Source organism: Pongo abelii, chromosome 7 (genome assembly GCF_028885655.2).
Source record: "Pongo abelii isolate AG06213 chromosome 7, NHGRI_mPonAbe1-v2.0_pri, whole genome shotgun sequence".
NCBI classification, from domain to species: Eukaryota; Metazoa; Chordata; class Mammalia; order Primates; family Hominidae; genus Pongo; species Pongo abelii.
Genome location: NC_071992.2, coordinates 15,047,806 through 15,069,715, shown reverse-complemented (window position 1 = coordinate 15,069,715; position 21,910 = coordinate 15,047,806). Strand labels below are relative to the sequence as shown.

The 21,910-nt window shown below is 36.1% G+C and overlaps 1 protein-coding gene across 3 annotated transcripts in view; it reads left to right on the top strand.

The window, feature by feature from the left end:
• Nucleotides 1-21,910, top strand: part of DLC1 (DLC1 Rho GTPase activating protein) — a 524,846-nt gene that overhangs the window by 206,729 nt on the left and 296,207 nt on the right. For all 3 annotated transcript variants that reach the window (XM_054561211.2, XM_024250985.3, XM_024250984.3), the window contains exon 4: nt 3,530-3,670. In XM_054561211.2, coding sequence (XP_054417186.2) covers nt 3,530-3,670 — 141 coding nt within the window. The remainder of the gene's footprint in view (nt 1-3,529; nt 3,671-21,910) is intronic.

The following is a 21,910-nucleotide window of genomic DNA, read 5'->3' as shown; positions in this document are numbered from 1 at the left end:
TTCCATTCCCTTCTCTATATTGAAGGTCACCAGTGAGACCTTTTCTTGTGATCTCCAAATCAGAACAACCAATGGATCACAAGATGCACCCTTCCCTGGGCCAGAGTTGAGTGGTATAAGCACTTCTTGCACACATCACACTGGAGTCCCTGCCATGATAAAAACCTCACAGAGAGCTCTATATTCCCAAAGACTGGCATAATTGGAGGCATAGGGTAAAACTGATAGATGGAGTCTTGCAAGAAGATGGCCTGTAGGATTAATTACACAAAGAAAGGTGAGGTGGGGGGTCAGGTAACAGGAAAATTATGAGTGGCAGTTGTAATGATTACCCAGGGTTTATTCACTGCTTGGTTTTCTTATGGTAGCAGTAGAAAATTAAAGGAGGGAGCAGATGTGAGAGATCTTGGGAGAGCTTTTGGGTAATTTCTCAAATTGAACAGAGGACAGAAGAGAAAATAATAAAGATTTGTACTAAACTACACATTGATGGTCCTATTAAAATTACTTATTTAGTTGTGTTTGCGGCCTCTGCAGAATATCATGGTGGTTACTTTAAAAAGTTGAATTCTGGGGTCAGGCAGACCTGAGCTCTAACGCCAGCTCTATCTTGGGATATGACTTTGGTCAAGTTATTTACCTTAAGCCTTGGCTTCACCCACCATCTCTCGTGTGATGATGGTACCTTCCACATAGAGTTGATGAACACTGAAGCAGATAATGGTTGTAAAGCCTTGTCTATGAAAGGTAAAAATGCAATAAATAGTAGTTTTTAAAAGTTATTATTTCACCTTGGAAGCATTATATGGTTCAAAAGATACAAGATTACTCTGTTATTTATCTAATCAAATCACAAACAGGAAATTAATGCAAGGCCGGGTGCGGTGGCTCACGCCTGTAATCCCAGCACTTTGGGAGGCCGAGGTGGGCACATCACGAGGTCAGGAGATTGAGACCATCCTGGCTAACACGATGAAACCCCATCTTTACTAAAAATACAAAAATTTAGCCAGGCGTGGTGGTGGGCACCAGTAATCCCAGCTACTCAGGAGGCTGAGGCAGGAGAATGGTGTGAACCTGGGAGGCGGAACTTGCAGTGAACAGAGATGGCGCCACTGCACTCCAGCCTGGGCAACAGAGCAAGACTCCATCTCAAAAAAAAAAAAAAAAAGAAAAAAGAAATTAATGCAAAATATTTCTGATATACCTAAAGGTCAAATATAAATGGCTTATAAATTACCTGCTACTTATGATTATGCATTTAATTTTTATAAATTATCTGCTATTTAAGACTACTTGATGTTGATCCAATTTGAAATTCTAATGAATCATATTCTTAAGGTAAAATGTTGTTTGTCTTTTCTATGCCAAAAGAAAAAAAAAATAAAAGAACACATGGCCCTGATCCGAAATCATTCCAGGCATCAGAAATTTAGTCGGAGTTATGTCTTCTACACACATGCACACACACACGTGCACATACATTTAAAGAGTGTAACATTACTTTTTGCCGCATATGTCTTTTGTACCCTTCCAACTGGAGAAAATTTAGTTTCAATGCTTTTGATCACATAATTTTATAGCAGAAACTATAAAATTACTTCTATTGTGAGAATTAAGAAAGGAAAGGTATTAATATTTGTCAGTCTAGTTGTTTCTTCATAAAACTGTATTTATTGATCATGTTCTATCTGCCAGGCACTGTTCTAACACCTGGGGACACATCAGTAAACAAGACAGGTTAAGTCCCTGCTCTTGCGATGCATAGATTCTAATAGAGGAAGACAGACAAGAATTATAAAGAGGCCGGGCGTGGTGGCTCACGTCTGTAATCCCAGCACTTTGGGAGGCCGAGATGGGTGGATCACGAGGTCAGGAGTTTGAGACCAGTCTGGCCAACATAGTGAAAGCCCGTCTCTGCTAAAAATACAAAAAATTAGCTGGGTGTGGTGCTGTGCACCTGTAATCCCAGCTACCCAAGGAGGCTGAGGCAGGAGAATCGCATGAACCCGGGAGGTGGAGGTTGCAGTGAGCCGAGATTGTGCCATTGCACTCCAGCCCAGGCAACCGTGTGAGACTCCATCTCAAAAAAAAAAAAAAAAAAAAAAAAAAAAAAAAGGATTATAAAGAGAGATGGATGCATAGATGGATAGGTAGGTAGATAATTTCATAGATTATAGATAGATAGATAGATAGATAGATAGATAGATAGATAGATAGAATATGTAGTAGATTAACAAGCAAACAGGATAGCAAAATAGAGAATGATATGTTATAGAGGTTGAAGGGAGTCAAGTTCTTTGGTTTGAAATGTCAACGGATGCTTCTCTGAGGTAGTAAGATTCAAACTGAGACCGGAGTGACAAGAAGGGGCCAGCAAAGGGAAATACTGGGACAAGAGACAGGAAAGAGCACAGGGCCTAGTCCCTCCTGTAGACACCAGCTTACTGTATTAAAAGACATCATCAAGAGCAGGTAGGACCAAGAAACAAGAGAATGGCAAAGCTAAGACCGGAGAGTTGGGATGTGGGACATGATATTTGACCATGTGAACCACGGCAAAGTTGAGATGTATAAAGAGGACACATAGAGATATTTAACTCATAGTTTTCTCAGATTAAAAGCCTAGAGTGATAGGTGCCTTTGCTCCATCCCCTCTGCAATTTCCCCCTCCCACCTTTCCTCTGTGCAATCAAACCATCTATAACTCAAAGAAAGCATATGATATTTTAAATGCACAGCATTTGCAGAGGTTACCAGGTAATTCTATCCACTCAACAGACATGTCTTGACCTCACACTATGTAGTAGTTGCTAAGAAAACATAACAATAATAACAAATTTATGGGAGTAGCTAGCATTTAATGAAAATTATTAGGAGCCAATTACAAGCACTTTATGCTCATGAAACTCCATGAGTGTCTACTTTCATTATACCCATTTTTAAACAAGGGAATTGAAGGACACATGACAAAACATAATTCCTGCCCTCAGTTTATTAGATAGACATTTGAGCTCAACTATTCCAGGCCACCGTAATAGCTGTCACCATAGAGGTTGAACAGGAACATAGAAGAGACTGAGGTAAGGAGAAATGAGAACTCTCTTTGTATTTGAAATCCAGTGGCCTTGTGAGGAACTCTGGGTAGCACTGTATAGTCACAGGACTGTCAGTGAGTGATTCAAGGTCACACAGTAAGGAAGGTATGGCTGTGGGCTTCTGCCTTCTAACTTCTCTGCAGGGCCCTAGCTAGCCACACTCCTGGCCTTTCCAATGCACACTAAGCTGTTAAATTACCAAATAGTATGTTACCTCTTTCTCAAGTATTTGCAGACCCTCTGATGAGTACAATGGTTCTTACAAAATAATGCACGGTTATGTGTGACACATCAGTGTCAGTTGTCAGCAACTTTTTAGTGTATCAGTGTGCATTGGGAGAAAGAAGAAGTGAAAAAGTGTTGGTAGTAGGAAGAAGGACATTTGGGAACATTCACATGTCCTTCATACCAGTGCATTTGTTTTTTAATAGGATCTGGAATCAGGATCTGAAAGTGGAGCAGATACCATTTCAGTAAATCAGACACGAGTAAATTTGTCTTCTGACACTGAGTCCATGGACCTTCCACCTTCCACCCCAGTGGCCAATTCTGGAACCAAACCCAAGACTATGGTGAGTTCTAAATAATAACACAGTCTCTACGTGTAAATGTTGATGATCATCAGGTAAGAGTTGATATGCATTCAATATAGAAGAAATACTGTTGGAATCTTAGCCGTAGTGACTTAATAATATTTAATTTATGTAATTAAGTACAACCCTAGAAACATGTTGTTTGTTTTATAAATGATAACACAAGTACTTCACTGAAACAGGTCATGAATCAAGAATTATTCGAAACATGCTAATTAAATATCATTGCTGGATACTCAGAGCTTTAAAGAGCCAAGAATGCAAAATCTGGAGATGCCTTTCCCTACACTATTATCCTGACAGCATTGCTTACCAGTTAGAAAATTGTTTCTCTAAGATGTGATGAATGATAGACGACAGATGATGATGAATGGATGGATGGATGGATGGATGGACAGAATGATTGATAAGGAGAAAGAGATGATAGAGATAGATGTAGATGGATAGATAGATAATAATTAAAGATATTTAGATTGATATAGACAGACATAGATAGATAGATAATAGGTTTATATACAGAGATATATAAAATCATCCACAACAAAAATTTTCTGTGGGAATTAAATGAAAGAGCACATATAAAAAGTGCTTAGTGAAATGATCAGTGCAGAATAAGTACTGAATAAATGTAAGGTACTATCATTATTATTATGATACGTAGTAGACTTTACAATGTTATTAAAACAAATTATTCCACATGGAATAATACACCATGAAAGGAGGAAACTGCTTTGGTTTGAAATGCTTCATGTGTAGATTGTGAATAAAAGACATTTTCCTTTAAGGAAAGAGTTGAACTGCAACAGGAAAATACTATTTGACTCTAAAAGGTAACACTTATGGAGGAAGTAATTACTACTTCAAATATCTAAAATCCCAGTAGTTCCAAAATAACCTTTCCTAGTTTAGTGAAAACCATAGTGTCGTATTATTTTTTATGCCCATGTTAGCTTAACACAAAGAAACAAGTTTGGATTGCTTGTTCACTGCATTTAAAATAAAAGTCAAGTCTAAAATAGGACTCAAAAGATAATACTCTGATTTTAAAACATGACAGATTTGCTGCAATTGCAAGAATGAAAATATGTCATTTAAATGACAGATATGCATGGTTTAAATATTTACATGGAAATTATGTTCCCTGTGTTATTTATATCTAAAACATTTTTATGGAATAAATATTTATTGAACATCTACTATATGCCATGCACTAGGCTACATGAAAAAGAGTTGGGGAGGAATAAAACATATTCCCTGTCTTTAAACAGCTTACATTCCAGCAAAAGGAGGTAAGAATGTAAACAGTGAAATGCAATGAAATGCTATGCAGGCTATGATAATACTGCATATATTGGGAATAGGAGGAACTGGAAAGATACTGCACAATGATCTTTTGAGGTAAACTGAAAAATCAACAGTAATGTGTGCCAACAGGCATACTGAAATGGAATGTTGCTCTTCGTTTTCATAATGGGTAAGGAAGGTTGAGATGCAAAATTAAGATAAGAAAATGGAAGATCTCATTTTACCATATTCTGATTAAAGAAAATGTTTTTCTTAAAAAACCTTCTCAACAGTTTTGACTTGAAGGTTTTGTGAATCATTGACGCATTGGCTTTTTTTTTTTTTTTTTAACATTGGGGACAGGTGTGGGGCTCACTTTTTGAAGGTATGTATTATTTAATTCACTTTTTAAAGCACCTGTTAGTATCCTGCAAGGCAGTTCTTTTCTCCCTGATATAATTACCAGTGGTATCCACTTTCTCTCCTGAAACATACACATTTCAGTGAGTGAGTGTCTTGTAATTCATAACAATGAGTTGAAGAATGTGTGCAGTTGCTTACTCTTTCTTCAGTTACCCATGTGTTTATAAATGTGGTCAATATAGTTACACAGAAGTGCGTATACATTTTTATGGTAACCATTTTGGGTAAAAGTTTTTTATGAGAAACATAAACTCATCAGTTTTCGCAGTGTTTTAATTTGTTAGAGTGATGGAATCTTTCTTCAATTTTTTTTTATTTTGCCATCAATTGACCACCCCACAATCGCAATTAAGAAATATTGAAATCAATTATTGAACAGAAAAATATTTGTATATACTCCAAATCAAATATTTTCTGAAAATAATGTTAACTTTGAAGCAAATTGGATGCGAGTAGTATCCAGCTGTTCAGGTGTGACTTGTCATCTGGGAATACAAGCAGAGCTTTCTAGTCATGCCACAACTCATCAGCCAGTGAGCAATGAGAATCGTCATGCAGTTGACTCAGCCTTCAAAACAATATTCCTCTTCAAGACCACCAAACACTGCAAAATAATCTTGACCAGCAGCACAGGTGGACTTAGACAACTACACATGCAGCTCTGTCCAGCTACTGGACTATAATTTAATAAAGTTCTCTAGCACGCCATGAGAAGTACCCAGAAAGAAATACTCCACCATCAAAGACAATCGACTTTTAGGAAATTTCTTTTTTTAAAATGGCCAATAATAAGAGTAACTTGAAAAACAGGCTATTTTTTCTTTTTTTTTTTTTTTTTCCGAGACGGAGTCTCGCTATGTCGCACAGGCTGGAGTGCAGTGGCGCGATCTCAGCTCACTGCAAGCTCCGCCTCCCGGGTTCACGCCATTCTCCTGCCTCAGCCTCCCGAGTAGCTGGGACTACAAGCGCCCGCTGCCACGCCCGGCTAATTTTTTGTATTTTTAGTAGAGACGGGTTTTCACTGTGTTAGCCAGGATGGTCTTGATCTCCTGACCTCCTGACCCGCCCGCCTCGGCCTCCCAAAGTGCTGGGATTACAGGCATAAGACACCACACCCAGCCTATTTTTTTTAAGTTCCGGGCTACATGTGCAGAACGTTGCAGGTTTGTTACATAGGTATGCATACGTGTGCCATGGTGGTTTGCTGCACCTATCTACCCACCATCTAGGTTTAAGGTGGGAATGTAAATTAGTTCAACCATGGTGGAAGACAGTGTGTTAATTCCTCAAGGACCGAGAATCAGAAATATGATTTGACCCAGCAATCCCATTACTGAGTATATATCCAAAGGAATATAAATCATTCTACTATAAAGACACATGTATATGTATGTTTATTAAAGCACTGTTTACAGTAGCAAAGACATGGAACCAACCCAAATGCCCACCAATGATAGACTGGATAAAGAAAAGGTGGTACATATACACCATGGAATACTATGCAGCCATAAAAAGGAATGAGACCATGCCCTTTGCAGGGACATGGATGAAGCTACACTTTTGTTTTGAGGGGAATAATTGTTTCAATTTGTGTGTGGGCATGTTATTTTTTCTTGTTATTGGTGTTGTTATTCTTTTAGGTACACTCTTTTCACTACAGTTCAAAAGTAATTCTTGGGCCATGGATCAATTTTACGGTTGGAATATCAGAATGAAGAATTTTGTCTATCAGAGATTAAACAGATACTTTCTCCCACAATTTGGAGCTTAAGGAATAAATGATATGTAATAACAGTCTAGATACTTTATGAAGGGAGAGAAAACTGTAATATCCTACAGAGCTGTTCTTTTTACCATGAACAAAAGTTTTAATTTTAAGTAGAAATATGAAATTCTAAGAACACCTACCTAATACATCCAACTATAATGAAATAACCCTCTGCTCTGTAATGACACAATTTGACAGCATGCCTACCTTCATTCCATAATTAAGGTTACCTTTGATTTGCTGCTATGAAATCTATTTATAGTGGTGACCACAGTAACAACCACAGAAATTTGGCTTTCCTTTTGTGTGTAAGGTCTCTGGGTTCCTAAGTGCCTATTTTTCAATAAGATTATTTTTCTTTTAAACTTATTCTTAGAATAGGACCAATGAGTCATCGTCAGATTTTTCATTAATTCTATGTATAGATCATGCTGAAAATTAAGCATTAATATAGATTTCTGAGATGTATTTCATAAAAAACTGAAAAAGTTAAAATGTAGAGGTTATCCACTGTCAAAAAACACATCAGAAAAAAGAAGAGGCCTTTTGTGTCATGTTACCAAGCTCATTAATTTCTCTCCTAAATTCTGTTTTGTTCTTTTGACACAGTCTCACAACGACTTTCATACTAGACTCTTCCATAAACAACCCATGAGCCCCTGTATCATGTTATGTAAAGTGCTTTGATTCACTGTACAGCAGTACACTGATATGACTCTTCAGTGGCTTGAGTTGTTCCTGGTATTAATTAATATAGGATTGTTTCACGAAAAGTTTTAAAGCTGAACATTAAAATCTCTGAGGTTTTGTTGTGGTTGTTTTTCCTAAAGATACTTTACTTATAAGTGCAGATATTCATTAAATCTCTATTAATCTAATATTTATGAAGAAAAGAGCCAAGCCCCAGATAACAAGAAAAATTCCTATTTGTAAAATAAGAAACTGAAGGAACAAGGAGAGACTAGCATCCTACTGTGTAGAATAACCAAGAACGTCACCAAGAGTACACAGGATATGGCACCCAGATCCTCAATGCTCCTGAACACTGTACTATACAGTGATTCACAGGCTCAGCACCTGGATTCAGAACTAATATAAATTGGCTTGAGCTGTTATTATATCAGAAACAAAATGTCACTAATATCTGAATGCTCAATGTGCACAAGAAAAGTTTTACTGAACAATAAAAAAAATGGCTGGCTCCTCAAAGCATAGTGTAGGTTACATGCTTCTAACATCATTTTCTAAATCATACATCCACCACAGATTTTATAGATATGTTTACATATGTGTATGTGTAAGAATGAATGTGTATATATGTATACATATAAAATAGATTATGTATGCATATATTTGTGTCCTTGTGTGTGTATATATATTCACATCAGATGTTATTTTTCAAAAATAGCGTGATATTATTTTCTGAAGTGTTATTTTGACGTTATTTTCAAAAAGCCTGTGTTGAATAATTCTTAACTATACAGTAGAATTTTTAAAGGGAACCAAATTAGTAATTATTAAGTTCTTATGTAGTCATACAATCTTTCAGTATAAATTATATTTATTAATTATGTATAAAACTTGCTCAGGATAAACACAGAAACCATAAATGCTGATTTATTGTTACCAATGTATAGTGTGGTTTTTTTTGTATCTGGGATAGGAGTTTCAGCTCTGGAATGATCTGAGAAATAGTTTCAAAACAGAAAAGCTCCTAAGGTAGAAGAACAAAGGTTAATGGGCACCTTTTACAAACAATAATCAACTTGTTCATTATTGCCACTGAAAAAGTAATGGTGGCACTACTTAAAAATAAAAATTATAATCCCAATAAAATACTATTTCAGTGGAGAGTTATTTATTAAAGATGTCTAAGACAGTCTGATTGGGAGTATGACATTAATCCATGATGAATTAGCCACAAGGGATTAGGAAAAACAATTCTTATTTTAGAATTTATTAATCAACTAAATTCCTGAACCTGTAAAATTATATTTTAAATTATGTATGCATAATTTATGTATGCATGCTTTTACATATTTTATCATAATTTTAAAATGTATACATTTACACATTTCTGGGAAGACTGTCAAGAACTCCATCAGACTTTCAAAGACTGTGCAAATCCCCATGAAGAAATGCTACATTTGAGTTTTCATGGTTCAGTCAGTTATTCAGTGAAGGAACCCAGTGTTGAACACGTGAACGTCTTTGCTACAAATAATAAATATGCTGCAGGTACATTGACATTTGGGTTTATTTCCTAATGGATCGTTGCACGGTATTACCTTTGCAATAAATTAGGCTATACTTTAGGTACATGTGAAAACAGATTCTTCCATGAAACTATAAAATGTCATTTGCATTTGTTCCAACTATACTACATATAAGCAAAAATAAAACTGATCCAAAAACAAAAGAAAAACCACCAAGGTTTTCCCTTAGTAATTTCAATGTAAACCAGGTTTTATATTTCTAAATCCAATCACATATCCCATACATATGATCATTAAACTGAAGTCACTGTGCTTGTGATATATTAGTGAAAGGTAATAAAATTGAAAAAAAAATCTTGAAATTCTACCTTTCACATCATTTTAAAGTATCATTTAAAATTAAATTTAAAGGCAAAATTTTAGTGATAGCTTTATTTTGTTTTACCATGTTATGATATACTATATGTTTGCTTAAATGGTTATCGGATGAATTTTTTAAGAAGACTGGTGATTTTCCCCAATGCTGTTCAATACTTAAAACAAAACAGAAGGATAAGGTACTGTCTTTTACAAGTAGAAACTGGAAATGTTTATTTTCACTGAAGTCTTGGGGAAAGAATTCAAGGTATTATATAAAATTGGCTAGAATTTAAATAGTTTTTTATGTCACATATGTTATTATTAGCTTTCATATCCTGAGGAAAGAAACAGTCAACATACTAAAGGAAAAAATGATATACATGGAATTTTTGAGGGAAGTTTAGACAACTTCTTCAGAAACATCAAAAAATTTGAATACAGTTTTTAATTAAAACATTTAAATACAAATGTAATAGTCTTAGAAAGAATGTCTTTTGATGTCATGCTTTTGAATATGGCAATTTTATTTTGACACGACAAAGCAATCACATTAAAGTATGTGAATTTTTAAAGAAAGATTTGCTTCTGTTGGTAAGATCCTCATTGTTTATTACAAAGAAAAATAGGCAAAATTTATAGCTTTTTAAAGAAGAAATGAGTCACCAGAGAGCTGGAAAAAATGTTTCTAAAAAGGAAATTGTTCAATGATTATTATGTGATATTTCTTAGAATTCTATGATTTAAAAGCACAGAGGATTTCATTCACCTAGTCTGGATTTTGAAATAATAAATAAGTGTGCAATTCATTAATTTTGGACTTTGAAAAATAGAAATATTTCCACAGCCATTTACTTTTATATTTAAAATAAATTCAAAATTCTCTCATTTCTTGTTGTTTTCAGATACTGACGTCTGTTTCCAATCCATTTACATGTTAACTCAAGACAGTCTTGTCTGCGATGGGTTATTCCATCTTCACAGTCACCTCCTCATATGCATCTTTCCACTTTGAATCTTGGAATTTCATTCTGTCGAGAATAACTTGTATCTTGATATATATAATACTTAGAACTGAACACATGATACTTAAATAATTTTGGGGGCTGGCAAACTTGTTTTTCTCCCTTGTGTTTAGTTTGTAGTAATCTGGTTAATTAAGTGTCTGGAGCACAATTTATAAAACCAAAAGAAATATGGAAAAAAATGAACACATATGAATGATAGGTTAGAATTGAATAGATTAATAGCATAAGAAATAATATTTAAAAATCATTCCTGCAACCTAAGACTTTAGTCATATGAACAGTACTTTGCATGTTATCATCATTACAATGAGAAAAATTTAGTTTTTCCGTGGACCAATGTGACTTCTTGAATTCAACTCATATTTTCGTCCAAGAGAAATAACAACTGCCAGTTACTTCTGGGCAATATAAAATGGCAAGCCAACAGCATGCCACATCACAGCAACCAAGAGTATAATTCATAGCACTGAGGAATAATAATAAGTGGTAAGCCATTTTCACAGTCTTCACTTTATTCATTTCAAACCTAGTTGTCTCCAAGCTCTAATTACATGTTAAATATTTTCCCATATTTTTCTACCTTCTTGCTAACAGATTGATAATTAAGTCTGTCCCAGGCATTTGATGGCCTCTGTGCTCACGTCTTAAAGACAGTTGAAGTCATTTAAAGGTTTAAGCAAGGATTTCATGTGAACATACAAAGTTTACACACAGGGCCTTCTTAACTATAGTTTTGAGCTGAATCAACCACATACCAAATTTCAAAATGAAATAATAAAAACATAAGCCAACCATCTGAGTAGTCTGAAAATCACATATATAAATACTTGGAATCATGTAACAGAAATCTGAAAGTAAAAGAATTGTTTACTCTGTATCCTCATGGAGTCCTAAGACACCATCACTTGAAAACCTCCTTTATCCTTGACTGTTTTGGTTATTTAATGAATACTTTATGTGCTCGTTTCATTTATTTTTAAATCAATCATCTATACTCCTTAGATTTTTGTTGTCATTGTTCGGTTTTAGCAATTCTCTAGTCTTTCTACTTTAGCCAGCTGGTATAATCCAGATGACCTCCTGAATCAGCAGATTCCTTCAAAGGAAAATCCACTGATGTTATGAAATTGACTCTAATTGTTTCCTCTTTACTGTAGATTGCTTTATACACGTTCTGTTGTTCTTGTTTTGTTTATTCATTTTGAAGTCCTTATCTTTGTATCAGGACTGTAGTAATTTACTAGATAAGTATTTACCAAATTAGTTATGATATGAAATGCAGACAATGATGCAAACAAGCACTAATAACCAAATAAATCAGGGCTGCTCCCACCATGCACTCTCAGGCACCCCCAAAAACTGCCTTCCTCTACCTGTCCCAGCCAAGCTGACAGGGCTTTATCTCTTTTATATATTGGCCTTCTTTATAAGATGTTCTTTGAGTAATCCATGACACAAATCTCATTTAAATTCTAGACTAAACGAATTATAAGAGAGAGGAAAATGTTGACAAATATTTTTTTTTTATGTCCAGGCAGCCTCTAGGATAAGCCTGTTTCATTTCCAGGAGCATCCCCACGAAGTTGCCGCCAGTACTTCCCTGTCAATAAGGCATTGCATTGATTTCTAAGGTTTCTTCATCAGTGAGTTCTGAACCCTGGACTGGACGGACAATAAGAAACAAAAACAGAATGTAAAAGACAGCAGACTCCAGATTAGAGCAACTTAACTTAGCCCGGGTCTAGGGTTCTGCTGGCCCAAATCATTGAGGTCTTAATGTAGAACAAATACAATACTTTAGAACACAGGGTTTTAGATAGATCATTGGACATTATTTTTTACATTTTTTCTTTTGTGGAATTAAGTCAGAATATTAAATGATTTTTTAGAAGACGAACTTTAGAATTGAAAACTAGTAGAATTTCCATTTAAAGATATTTCCCAAGTAAATATTAACCAAATATTTAATTTCACATTTAGCATTTTGTGGATATATCAAAGTTGTGAGATCATTCTCCTACTTAATGTATTTGTAGTTTTCTTTTTTGTATTTTGTATTAAGTCCAATGCTACATAAACACACACAGACACAGACACACACACACACACTATGGCAGGAGGTTCTACATACTTTGTGATCTGCATTTCTAATATTCCCTTATGTACTGATGTGGAACCAAAAATGAATTGCATGTTTGTTAAAGGACCTTTTTTATTACTAGAGATGTCAAATGTTTCTTATACTTATTAGATAATTGAACTCCTTATTTTAAGGTAAGATAATCCAAAGGTAAAGAACAAAATTATAAGACATGTATAATATGGCTCTTTAATCTCTTTATGTCTTTATATTATTCTACATTTTTAATTAAACAGAGCCTTCTCAATTTATAATGTAGTTGAACTCAAACACTATTAAGGTTTTGAACATTATCATTATTAGATTATGAGACCTAATCCACTTTTTAAAAAAACGTTATAAAGAACCAATTAGGGTTATGCATAAGCCGCTGTGCCAGGTATTGAGATAGAATTTTCAAAATATAAAAAGGGGGCATGACGTGATTGGAATTCCTGGAATCAGACTGTAAAACCAAGAATTTCCTGGAAAGGTGTATTGGTGAGTGTTCTCAAGAGATATACATGAGTGAATGTAAGGAAGGTAGACCGAGGGGGAACAGAGTTGGACTGAGCTGCCATGCATTGACAGTTGCAGCCTGTATGTATTCCTTGGAAAGCTCTGAAACCTGGGTGACCTTTCAGAGTTGTTGCAAATTAAGGCGAGGAGGCTGGACCTCTGCATCCTGCACCAGCCAACCATGACCTTAGGCTGATCCTAGAAAGTGCTGGAATGTTGAGTGGGGCAGTTATTTGAGGCCCAGAGCCTTTCCCAACAGGGAAAGCAGCCACAGCCATTGGCATCCACTGTTCCCAGCTGCTGGGGAATTGGTTCCCTGGTCCTGAGAGGAGCCTGGGAATAGCTCTGCAGGCTCCACCACACAAGCCAGGACTTCACCTTCATGGGCCACATGCTGTGACACGAGCAGCAGATACCCAAACACATGGTTATGAAATGGCATTACAGTGAGTACCAAATTAAACTTATTACCAAATGATTAAATGTTAAAGACATGTATACATTATGTTAGAGACAGTGGGAGCCTGTAGTCCCAAACACTCAGGAGGCTGAGGCAGGAGAATTCCTAAGGTCTGGAATTCAAGGCTGTAGTGTGCCATAATCATGCTTGTGAATAGCCACTGTACTCTAGCCTGGGAAACACAGGGAGACCCTGTCCAAAAAAAAAGAAGAAGAAAGAAAAGAAAAGAAAAGAAAGGAAAAGAAAAAGGAATGGGAAAGAAGGAAGGGAGGGAGGAAGGGAGGGAGGGAGGAAGGAAGGAAGGAGGGAGGGAGGGAGGGAAGGAGGGAAGGAGGGAGGGAAGGAAGAAGGGAAATAAGGAAAAGAAAAAATGAAAAACAAGAAAGGAAAAGGTGAAAACCCTCAGGTGGTAAGATATCCCAGAGAAAATGACAATGAAATGTGACCTTCAACAGGAGTTTCACAGGTGAAGAAAGGGGAAGAGGAAGAACATGTAAAAACATCAGAGAGCAAAAAAAGTAGTCGGTTCCTGGGATATTGGGTAACCTAATTTGAATAAAGTATGCTGCACATAGCTCCAACTGGCAGAAAATGTAGCTAGAATAGCTTTTGGGAGAGTTTGTGGAGAACTTTCAATGTTTTGTTAAAATAAAAATACACCTTAAGGGAAATGTGGAGATGGCTTTTCAACAAGAAAACAAAATGATTTTATTTATATTTTGAAAAAACTAGAATTCTACAAGTAGAGTGGAAAAATGGACTCAGATTGTGGAGGAGAGAAGAGATCGAAGGGCAATAAAAAGATAGGATGTTTGGCAATGATGGAAGGAAAGACAAAGGCTAGCAAAAAGCTTTATTGAGGGAAGTTTGATCATCCTTTCCATTGTTTCGTTGTTCTTCTAGAAATGTAGCCTTATGTTAATTGTGCATCACTTAATGGAATGCAATCACAAAGAAAATTTATTTTTTTCTTACACCTACCACTAGGAACATCCCATGTCAGCTAGTTTGTCCCTCCCACTTAGACAAAAACTCAGGAACTCCCATGATTCTTACCAGGTATTCTTCCCGAACACAAATATTTTAAATTTCAAAATATTATAGTCTCAATTCAGAAACTAATATGTTCAATATCTATAATAATCAATAGTTCAGTCTTCCTTTACCTGTAAGACTTCCCAAGCAAATATTAACCAAGTATTTAATTTCACATTTAGCATTTCGTGGATATATCAAAGTTGTGAGATCATTCTCCCACTTGTATTTGTAGTTTTCTTTTTGTGTTAAGTCCAAAGATACACACACGCACACATACACACACACCCACACACACACACACACACACACAGAGTTTTGTCTTCCTTAAGGTAGGTGTCTACCTGCATCCAGGGAAGATTGTGGGGTGGGAGTGTTCTGCTTCCTTTTCCTTTCTAGCTCATTCTATACATCACTTGCTAGTAGCTTTGTGATGGGGAGCAGAGGCCTGGCAAGAACAGGAAAGTTCTCACTGGATGAAAATATGCAATCTGTAGGTCTACAAGATATTAATCTCTTCTCTGCTATATCAATTATCTGTTGTTGTATAATAAATTATACTTAAACTTAGTGGCTTAAAGTAACAATAACGCAACCTCATGAAAGACCTTGCCTGAACAAACCACTCCTGAATTTCTGATACATGCACACCATGGAAGATAATTGATGATTAGTACTGCTTTAAGCCATTAAATTAAGAGGGGGTTGTTATGCAGCAAATCTCACGGTTCCTAGTATGTCAGAAATTTGAGAGCAACTTAGTTGTATGGCTCTTTCATGAGGTTGCAGTCAGTTGTCTGCTGGAATGCAGTCCTCTAAAGGTTTTACCAGGGCTACAAGATCTACTTCCAAATTGGCTTATTCGTGTGGCTGAAATATTGGTGTTCGAGCATTGGCTCTTCTCTATGTCATTCTTCTCAATGGGGATGCTTGAGCGTTCTCATGTGGTGGCACCTGACTTCCACCCATGCAAGTGAAAGAAATCAAGGAAGTCAAACTGTCTTATCTTCTGTACTGTATTGATCACACAGACTAGCCCTGTTCAATGTTGGAAAAGCTCTAAACAAGGGCATGTTTATAAAAAGAATTATTGAGTGCCAACTTGGAGGCTGCTTACCACAATGTGCCATGTCTCTAATGCATGCAAAAGCACTGAGCTGCTCCAAATGGCCCCCAAAAGATAGCATCTGTTCAAAGTTCAAGATTTTGTTAAATAAATCAGATCCAGGGGCAGATGAGACTCTGCAGGTCTCAGGTGCACTTCCTGAAGCACAGCCCCTCAGGTATAGTTCCTCTTTCTCTGAAGATATGCAAACACACCCAACATACAGTGGTATGGCAGATACGGAATAACAACTGTAGACCCTCTCATTCAATAAAAGGAGGAAACAGAAGGCACGTAAGTGTCACTGGTCTGTAGAAATCCTGAAAAACAACAGGGCACATATTTGAAGGTCTTTGGCTGGAATCATTCATACCACTTCCTGGGTTTGATCCACCAGTTCCTTCCTGTGAGATGTGCCCTTTGAGTCATTCTTCCTTTTTCTAATAAAATGCCCCATGTTTGCAAGTGAGATGATTTCTCATCTTGTTTTCTGACTGTGATAATTTGGTGGTCCAAAGGCCTCTTTTAATTTTTCACTATCTCTGAACCTTTTGAGCCAAGCTAGAGGTGTTTCTGCTAATATGATCTCTTTAAACTTTATGTATTTGTTATGTATCTTATTAGGGCTCACTCCATTACACAAAAGTCACAGTTACAAAATTCTTCAAGATATGTCTTTCTCTATCTCAGGCATCTATTAAGGCTTCTGAAAGACATTGTCTTCATAATTGTTTTAAGCCCTGCTTTCTAATATACGGGATCTGTGAAGTATCTTTCAAAAATTCTAGAGGACTTAGAACTGCTTGAATAGTTCTCTGAAGTATCATCTCAGGTATTTCTGAGGTCTTGGCAAAGGATTTTATTTTGAGACCATATTTTCTTGAGTGTGATCTAGATTTGTTCTTAATTATTTTTTATTGTAGTATCATTTGCTGTCAGAAAGGCTGTGAAGAAACAAAGTTTTATTTTTGAATCCAACAAATTCTGGCACCTTTATATTTTAACACTCCTTTAGCTTATCTCTCTCCTCTTTCATTTCAGTATACGTAATAAGAAGTCAGAAATTACCTTTAACCAAACCTGGAAATCTTCTTATCTAGATCGTTATGTTCTTTAGGTACATTATTTACTTTCTCCATTACCACAACAATATTGCTAAACTTTTTTCCTCTAAATAGGAAGGATTCCGTTTTTCTAATAACACTTTCTTCATTTTTCTTTAAGCTTTCACTGAAAGCCCCCTCAAAAGCTACCTGGCCTATGCTAACAGTATGTTTGATGTCCTTTCAATAGTACTCTGTTTCCATCTGTCTAGCATCCACCTGCCCCCCAATCTCAAAGTCCCTATCATATTTTGTCAGTTTTTAGTTTTTCTGTTATGGTGGCCTAAAAATCCATCCCAGCCATCTATTGCTGCATAACAAATCCCCCTTAATTTAATGGCTGAAAACAGTACTGATCATCTATTATGTCCCATGGTTTGCATGTATTGAGAATTCAGTAGTGTTTTGTTCAAGCAGTTTTAGGACAGGGTCTCTCATGAGGCTGCAGTTGGGGGTTGACTGGCTCATTTCCAAAACAGTATACTCATGTGGTTACAAATTGGCTCCTCTCCACCTGGATCTCTCTGTGAAGCAACCAAAATGTTCTCACATCATAGCAGCTGTGTTCCTCCAGAGTGAACAATCTAAGAGACAAAGACAGAAACTGCCATGCCTTTTATGAACTAGCTTTCAAAGTCACACACCAAGATGTCTCTTGTATTCTACTGGTCATATGAACCTATCCTAATCAATGTGAGAGCAGACTCTACCAGACACATCTACCAGGACACGCAGATCACTGGAGGACGTATTGGAGATTAGCTACCACACCTGTAATTTCCTTAACGTGGCCTTTGCAAGTCTTTTTTTGCAGGTCAGTTTCTTTTTCCACAACCCGTAGAGATACGTGAACACTTTCATCTTCTCCCGGCTGAGGCTTCTTTATATCTCTAGTCAACCCTAGGGATAGACCCTTACGTGATGCCATGTGATACATCTCTGGTCTGTGAGAAACACAAGCACTGCCAGTTTCCAGCCAAATTTAAGAATCCAGCTCATACTAATACAGCCATACCTCCTCTGGCTTGTCACCAGCTAGACACCCCAACAAGCCAGGTCAGGCTCCTTTGTCTCCCACACTGCAGGGACTCATGTCAAGCCCTCTATGTCTATAAGGTCCCTTTGAAGTCCCTTTCATCAGCCTTGAAATGAGGGCAGGCACCATATTAACCCTTCCCTAGAGGGCAAAGTGTGTTGGAGGTGGATGTTTTCATTGCATACAAAAATCCCAAATCACTTTTTCCCAAATCGTTTGATTCTTGATCCTATTATAACCTCCAAGAAGGCAGGAGAATTGAGTTCTTGAATGCATTCTCCTCCAAATGCTTCTTGCAAGCTCTGCAGCTTGGTCTATCTCACTACTTACTTTGATATCGAATTTGTCCCCTTAGGGTTTGGGTCAAAATTTTAATTTTAACATCCAATCACAGGGAGCTGTGTCCTGGGCTGTGATTATGAATACCAGGAGCACATTTCATCTCTGCTCCCATCTGAGAGATAAGAACACTTTCAGGAAGGTAAAACTGCAGAATCAAGGTTATAGTGGTACTTTTGTCATTCACTAATACTATATTTAAATAGGACTAACGATGGGCACATACAACCCAAAGGGGGATGACTACCACCCTATGGTTCCCTAATTGGTCCTGATAAAAGCAGAGTTTATATCCACAAAAAGGTGGAGGAAGGGGAATATTAAACAACTGGTTTTCTTTAAAACATTAAATTAGAACACATAAAATGGTCAGATGACATGTTAAAACACTACAAAATAGTTTGAGTGTTGACTTACAATGGAAACAAATACAAATAAATTTGAACACAATAAAAAAGTGATGACGACTCTGCTTTAAAATGGGTCCAAGTAGTTTTCCGGGGAGAATAACATGTAAGTGTTTATTAGTTTGCCTAGACTCTAACTCGTTTCTTATTTGTGGTCTTTATGACATAATTTTCTATTATGGAGCTTGATTCCTTCCTCAGTTCTAACAAGTGCTAATGAAACTTCTTCATCCCAGTCAAACTTTTATGGGAATGGTGGTGAGGAAGAGATCCAATGACAAGGAATGAATGGTGCCTGGCCAGAAAGGTTTTGTAAAGTTCAGTTTGCTGCTGAGATCCAGAAACTTCAGCAGCTTTCTGGGATTAAGAAGGATGGATTTCTCCTCCCTGTGTCTATGTGTTCTCATTGTTCGGCTCCCACATATGAGTGAGAACATGCAGTGTTTCGTTTTCTGTTCCTGTGTTAGTTTGCTGAGAATGATGGTTTCCAGCTTCATCGATGTCCCTGCAAAGAACATGAACTCAATCTTTTTTGAGGATGCATAGTATTCTGTGGTAAGCATTAGGACAAATACCTAATGCCTGAGGGGCTTAAAACCTAGATGATGGGTTGATGGGTACAGCAAACCACCATGGCACATGTATACCTATGTAACAAGCCTGCACGTTCTGCACATATACCCCAGAACTTGAAGCAAAATAAAATAAAATAAAATAAGGATGGATTTCAGCAATAAGTAAAGAGGGTCCCCAATGATTTGACTTAGAATTTTTTGACATGCGCATGATGTAAAAGCAATAAGTTTTCAGTATAGTATTCAATAAATTACGTGGGATATTCGACACTTACAAAATAGGCTTTGTGTTAGATCTCTTTGCCCAACTGTAGGTTAATGTAAGTGTTATAAGCACATTTAAGACAGGCTAGGTTAAGCTAGGTTGTTCAATAGGTTAGGTGTATTAAGTGCATTTTTGACTTAAGATTCTTTTCAACTTACAATGGATTCATTGGAACATAACCCCATTGTAAGTCGAGGAGCATCTGCACTGTTGTGGGGTCTCAAACGGTCAGATCAGGAATGGGTGAAGGGAATTAGGCCAGGCTGACTCCAGGGAAGTAAAAAGAACAAATTCTGACTTTTCAGCTGCATGGACACAGGAACAGGCCCCAAGGATACCTATTTTTATTCAGATTTAGACTAAAGGACTATTTTTCTTGACATTTCAGAAATATTAGAATACTAAATGCAATTTTTCTGACCAAATACCTGTGAAAACTTTCATTAAAATGTTATCATCAAACCAGAAAACATTTATTGCATCTCTGATGCCATTTAAAAGCTTGAGGCAAAAACTTAAAATTATTTCAATATCTTTCATTACTGTTAACATTATATATTTATTATTTATCCTGATTCCTAGCATATCTCTGAGTTACACAGAGTAAACAACATAACCCATTAATTGGTTTAAGAATATTGTCAGAGTGGATTATTTGTAATTATATTTGCTGTATGAATTGGAAGGGACATCACAAGGACATGAACTATATGCTCTTTTCTGCATCTCTAGAACTAAATTAAATCAAAGTTTTAATAAGTTAGGCACATAACGGAAGTTCTGTTCATCTTTCAGGCTGATGAAAGACTCTCCATATTGTTACAAACAAAAGGAATACATGTAATCAGGTGTCTGAATTTAAAATAGTTTTAAGATAAAAATATATAGTTTTGAAAGGTTTGTAAATAAGTGAAATAATTCAATAAATATGTGTATAATATCTGTAGAAGAATCTTTTCAGGTTTTTTTAATTGCATTTTTATACAATGTATTTTATAGTGCACAAGAATGTTACTCCACCCAATACAGATATTTTAGGGAAAACTCTAACATACTTAATCTCTTCTTGGATCACAAATTTGATTGTCAAATGTAGTCTTTTCAAACATTATATTTGAATCCTAGAGAGAATTAATACATCACTAACTTAAAATTCTATCGCCTTTAGATAACTGTGGGGCCTTTCAAAGGACTTTCTTCTCTGATGAGAAATAGGACAGGTAGACTTTTACAATTACTAAGATTTTTTTCCTGGAATTAGGACATCTTACACCTTGAAAAGAACTTTAAGTTTTAGGGTACATGTGCACAATGTGCAGGTTTGTTACATATGTATGGCACATGTATACATATGTAACAAACCTGCACATTGTACACATGTACCCTAAAACTTAAAGTATAAGAATAATAAAATAAAATTACAAAAAAAAGGATAATGTCCAAAAAAAGATCAATGCTAATTAAAATAGTAAAATCATTAACACTTAAAAGAGTACTATACTTCAAAGGTACTACTACACTTAACATGTTTTTATTCTTTGATAAAAACATGTTAAGTGTAGTAGTACCTTGCTTTTTGTTTTCCTGTTTTTGTTTTTTCTTTCAGAATGCTGCCATCTTCTGGTCAAATTATATCACTTCACAAACACAAGACTAGAAATAGGAGGCCAATAGATTTACACAAATTTCCCTTTTATCATTAGGCGCCACCTATTTAAGATTTGTGCCTCCAATGTTCCAAAACAAGAGACCTTTAAACTATCGTTAAAAATTTTTCAGAGGTTAAATCCACAGAAGACGTTTCATGACTTGTAATGTTATGAAAATATATACATTTCAGGGCTTATAATGTTATGAAAATGTGTATCGCACAGTAAATGCATAGGAAAGTATACATAAGGGAATATTTGACTTTGTTCTATGTCTATAAAAATTGATGTCTTAGGATAAGGAAGCAGTTTTGACGTATATTTGCTGTTTTCATTTCTACAAACTTAATTTTCAAGGTAACTCACCTTGAAAGAGTATGTTTATAGTAGTTTATGAAAGCCCTTATTGAATAACTGTCCTCCTTACAACAAAGCAGACACTTGTGGCTGGCAAATTTCTTCTTGTCATAGAATTGTTCATATTTGTGACCACCTTTAGATTATTTATCAAAGGATATGTAATTTAAAGGG